The 5560-nt window shown below is 31.9% G+C and overlaps 1 protein-coding gene across 1 annotated transcript; it reads left to right on the plus strand.

Annotated features, from left to right (window-relative positions):
* The first annotated feature begins 2717 nt into the window (after positions 1 to 2717).
* LOC115697719 (aquaporin PIP1-2) lies at positions 2718 to 5238 on the plus strand. The gene is made up of 4 exons (XM_030624817.2): positions 2718 to 3221; positions 4073 to 4368; positions 4660 to 4800; positions 4909 to 5238. Exons 1-4 carry the CDS (start codon positions 2888 to 2890, stop codon positions 4996 to 4998), a joined length of 861 nt encoding a protein of 286 aa, XP_030480677.1. The 5' UTR covers positions 2718 to 2887; the 3' UTR covers positions 4999 to 5238.
* Positions 5239 to 5560: the final 322 nt, after the last annotated feature.

Genomic DNA, 5560 nt, shown 5'->3' on the forward strand with positions numbered 1-5560 from the left:
ACAACATCTTCCAAACATCATCCTCCATGGATGAGTTCCAATTACCATTGACACCTGTAAGTGATTATAGAAACTTTTGACAGTGAAAAAACCAGTTGGATCCTTATTCCAAAACCAACTATCAATTCGAAGATTAACACTCAAAGACACCTGTTTGATGAGCTCAACATCACGGGAATCAAACAAGTCCTCAATAAGCTCCAAGTCCCATTCTCTACTATCTGGCTTCATGAGTTGAGACACTTTACAATTGGCCAGTGGTGGATGATTAGACACCACATATGGGTTAGCCTCAGACAAAAGCCAAGGTGTGTTGAGCACCTCAATAGATGAACCTGGTCCTATTCTCCTACGGACACCATCTCTAAGTAGCGATTGTGACTCAAAGACACTGCGCCATATAAAACTCGGATTGCCACCCAACTCGGCCTCCAAGAATGAGCAGTTAGGAAAATATCGAGCCTTATATATCCGACCCACAAGGGAATCTTGGTGCAGAAGTAACCGCCAACCTTGCTTACCCAACAAAGATAGATTATACTCACGCAAACTTCGAAAACCCATCTCACCAGAGTTCTTATTTTTGCATAGTTTCCTCCAACTAAACCAGCTCACACCTTTCCTACTACTCGAACTCCACCAATACCTAGACATAAGGCTTTCCAAATGTGAACAAGTTTTCAGAAGCAACAAGAACACAAACATATCAAAACTTGACAAAGTTTGCGCTACAGTTTTCAGTGATTATCTTATCATTTGATTAAATGAGGGGCTTATATAATTTTGGACGACGCATTTTATGAATATAACTAAAATATTTTGTTAGATTTGAATCTGTTTGATTTTTTTCTTCAACAGAGGAGTTGTTGTTTAACCTAGCCATATTTAAAAATATTTTGACTAAAATTGTGTTTAAGAGTTTAACCTTTCTACAAATTAAACATAAGGTATCAAAATTAATTTTGTAAAACACAGAATCTAAACAAATAATTATACAAATCTTTAAACCAACTATGAGTGATTAATATTAAATTCATCTTTAACTCCCTTCGTTTTTTTCCATTATATATAATAGTGGCTGATCATGATCAACATATTTGTGTGTTTTTTTGTAATAAAAAGAGAAATTTATATACGTAAACATGTAAATGAAATTCTTACTTAATTAATAAACTAGAAATTTAGACACAGTGCAGACTGTCACATCGAACTTTTGGAGTACTCATTCATCCACTCTTGCCCATAAATTTCTCTAAGGCAATCGATTAAGCTTGGATTTCAAATTACGGTACTTCAAAAGTTAGGTAAATTAAAAATATGTAAACGACATTTTTAAAAACTCGTCAAATAATTACATTTCATATTCAAAAAGTTAAATTGTTGTATCATTAATGTATAAATACGTACTAGAAAATATTGATGGATCATGGGAAGGAATGCAGACAATATTGACCAAAATTATTTGATGTTTTTTTTTCGAATGATGAAAGCAATATTCATGAATGGGACGATTCATTACATAAGCATAACATTTACAGAAAAAAATAATCAATTATAATGAAAGAAACTCTAGAATATTCATTGGCCACTAATCAATAAATTATTACACTTATATTACTATTTACTATATATATATGTCAATTATGTTATTTTTAGTTCGAAGTGACAGTGTAGTAAATTTGGGTGTGTTTTGTTTTTGTATGCAAATTAATAGAGAAGTCTAACGTTTTAGTGGAAATAACAGTGCGCTCCTAACCGAAAGGAGTTCTGGTTAGACCTCAGCACCTCTAAATGTCAAGTTTATATCACCTTTTTAAAGTAATTTGACAAGTGTTTTTTTTGGTGTAAGCAAAAATCAGATATACCATATTATGTCTTGGTGGAACAGAAAGTTAGAGTTATCTTTTTCAAATACTAAAGTTTTATTATTTAGCAATTTTTAGAGTATTTCTTTATTAAGAATTATGGGGTTCCATCTCAAAACCAATTGGCAATGAGTGGAGTAGCCCATGTTCTTATATATGCTTCAATACTTTTACATTTAATCCATGTGAGACAATGTTCTCCAATATTCTTTGCCGTATTAGTTACAATTCTTTTGTTTCGTGTAATGGATTGACTTAACATGTTGTTAAGATAAATAATGAACTTTCTTAAATAAAAGAAACCCTTCAACATGTCGCCTAATTAACATTACTTTTTTTTTTATCTAAAATTTTTCAGTTAATAATAGCAAAAAGAAATACACCAAAGGCCACGTCCTATAAGTCCAGAGATTATTGACACGCGAAGTTAATAATAGCAAGACACAACCGACCAAGCTGCACCTATAAGTCTAGAGAAGGCCGATGGGTTTGGCCAGAGAAAAAAAATGACCTCCGATAATTACAGATTTAGAAACGAGAAATTCTATTTTTTCTTCTATTTAGAAGGAGATTTGAAGAAGAGAGAATTCCTTTTGATCATTATTTATTGGGAAATTTTCTTAATTATCCAACTTTTATCTTTGGAGAGAAAAATCCCAAATTTTTGTTATCATAAAAAAAGGAAAAAGAAAAAGAAAGAAAGAAAGAAAGAATAGACTATTGCATTTGTATCAAAACAAACAAATGATTCTTCTAGTGCTGATTGGAGGGGTCGGTGGTGTGTCGACAAATAATGCACATTTCAATATTAATTCGTTAAAATAAAAAAGAAAACATTAATTTCATCACACAACACAAAGAAAAGTCCCACTACAAATACCCCATTTCTTCACTCATTTTCAACACAACCACAACTCTTCTCAAAACCCAAACTAATACTCATATTCTCTAAAAACCACCCTTATTATTCTACTTCAACTATCTTAGTTTTATTTTTGGTGACAAAATATTACTATAATATCATGGAAGGGAAAGAAGAAGATGTTAGACTTGGAGCCAATATGTACAGAGAGAGACAGCCTTTAGGAACGGCTGCTCAGAGTCAAGACTCGAAGGACTACTCGGAGCCACCGCCTGCGCCGCTTTTCGAGCCGGGGGAGCTGTCTTCTTGGTCGTTTTACCGTGCCGGGATAGCGGAGTTCGTGGCCACATTCTTGTTCCTTTACATAACGGTTTTGACTGTTATGGGCGTAGTGAAATCTCCAACCAAATGCTCAACTGTGGGAATCCAAGGCATTGCTTGGGCCTTTGGTGGAATGATCTTTGCTCTTGTTTATTGCACTGCTGGTATTTCAGGTAAAAAAAAAAAGACTTAAACCAAGCTCACTTTGTTTTTTTTTTTATTGGAGAATAAAAAAAATAGCATTAATTATTATTAGATCATATATAAATAATCCATATGTTTATCTTTATAATTTTAATGTCTTTTTATATATCATATAGTAATACGGCCTATGTAAAAATATTAATTATTGGAACTTGTTTTTAAGATACATGAATTTTTAAAAATTAATAATTTTTTTGTGTATTTTTAAAAAGAATAATTTTTTTTTTGGCTCTTTGACGATGGGATAAGTTAAAATTACATTATTTATTACACATTAATTGAATATAATTGTAAAATAATTTAATTGATAAATATGCTTTTTTATAATTAAAGTACTGAATATAACCTCACATAATTTATTAAAATTAAAGTCTCTCGTCTTACCCGGTTTACCTTAGGATTAGTAATATATATTTTTTAGGGAAATTGACAGAATATACCGAAAATTAGATTTTTTCTTAATTACATTTTCACAATTTTGTTATTTTAATGTTGTTCTTATGTTGTTGCAATATTATATTTTTTGTAATGTGAAAATAACACGTAAATAACAATTTTTTTTTTTTAAAACAACGTATAAACAACAGTTTGTAATAAAAAAAAATTCATAAAATAAAAAAATTCATAATTCTGTAAAAATGTATTTTTTTTTTGTTGTTTTAGGTATTTCTGAAATAATCCTTTCCCTATTTTCTCAAATTTGTAACAAATATTTTAAAAAATGGTTAAAGAAAGAAAAAAATAAATAGTATTTGAAAGAGTTATTACTTACTTTTATTATGACATAAAAAATAAGTTGAGTAATTGTGATATTGGGCAGGGGGTCACATTAACCCGGCGGTGACATTCGGGCTGTTGTTGGCAAGGAAGTTGTCATTGACAAGAGCAGTGTTTTACATCATTATGCAATGTTTGGGAGCCATATGCGGTGCCGCTGTGGTGAGGGGCTTCGAGAAAAATCAATATGTCCCGCTCGGCGGCGGTGCCAACACCGTCGCAGCCGGATACACCAAAGGCGACGGCCTTGGTGCTGAGATTATTGGCACCTTTGTGCTTGTCTACACTGTCTTCTCAGCTACTGATGCCAAGCGCAATGCCCGTGACTCCCATGTTCCTGTAAGCCAAACTAAAAACCCAATTCCAACTCAATTTTTATACATTTTAAGATAATTATCCCATATATTGTTTTTTCATTTTTTTTTTCAAATTTATAGTTTAAGTTTCTAAACTAGTTTTTCCGGTAGTTTTTATGTGGGTTGCAATATGATTTTTTATTGCGATTTAGGTTGCAGCACTAGTTGCAATAGAAATTTCTATATAGAATTACGTAAAAATGCAAGAAAAAAAATTGTTTTAAATTGTAAAAATGAAAAGACCCCTAAATTTTATTGAATTGTATATTTTCAGATATTGGCACCACTACCAATTGGGTTTGCAGTGTTCCTAGTTCACTTGGCCACAATCCCTATCACTGGGACAGGTATCAACCCAGCTAGAAGTCTTGGGGCTGCCCTTATCTACAACAAAGAACATGCTTGGGATGATCATGTAAGCAAAACAGAGCATTTATCTTCACTCTGTTCCATTATTTTTTAAGCTTTAATATATTAGTCTTTGACATACTTATGCATATTGTTTTTGGAATTATTATTGCAGTGGATATTCTGGGTTGGTCCTTTCATTGGAGCAGCACTAGCAGCATTGTACCATCAAATTGTGATCAGAGCACTTCCCTTCAAGTCATGAAATATCCACCAAAGTGGTTTTGTGAAATGATTGGCTCCAAATTATATATAAGCTATTTACACCTTTCCCTTTTTTTCTTTTGAGTCCTTCAATGTTGTTTAATCCAAATAACACTTTCTTTGTTTATGGTGTACCAAACATGGTGTTATATATGTGTATTTATATATAATGAGGAAGCAAAATGATCAAGATGGGGTGAGGTGTTTCTTTATTACTCAACACACTCACCTCTTTTCTCCACTATCAGTATACTTTAGTATTCCACTTTCTATATTTATGTATACATATTTGGGAGTGGTTTATCGTATAAAGTACCTTTAATTGAATATTATATGTATTGTTATATGCTTACACCTGTATGGACATATATGATCATCTTTGAATTTTGTGTGCATAAACTTATAAGCTCTTATCTAAGAGACCCAAAAACATGGGACTTGTAAGAGCATCTAACCCCGAACTATTTATAATTGTCAAAAGAAAGCATATATCATCTCAAAATATTACTTTTCTTTTAATATATATATTTTTTATTTTCTTTCCCTCATTCTCATAAATTTAG

The sequence above is a fragment of the Cannabis sativa genome, chromosome 7 (assembly GCF_029168945.1).
Source record: "Cannabis sativa cultivar Pink pepper isolate KNU-18-1 chromosome 7, ASM2916894v1, whole genome shotgun sequence".
NCBI lineage: Eukaryota > Viridiplantae > Streptophyta > Magnoliopsida > Rosales > Cannabaceae > Cannabis > Cannabis sativa.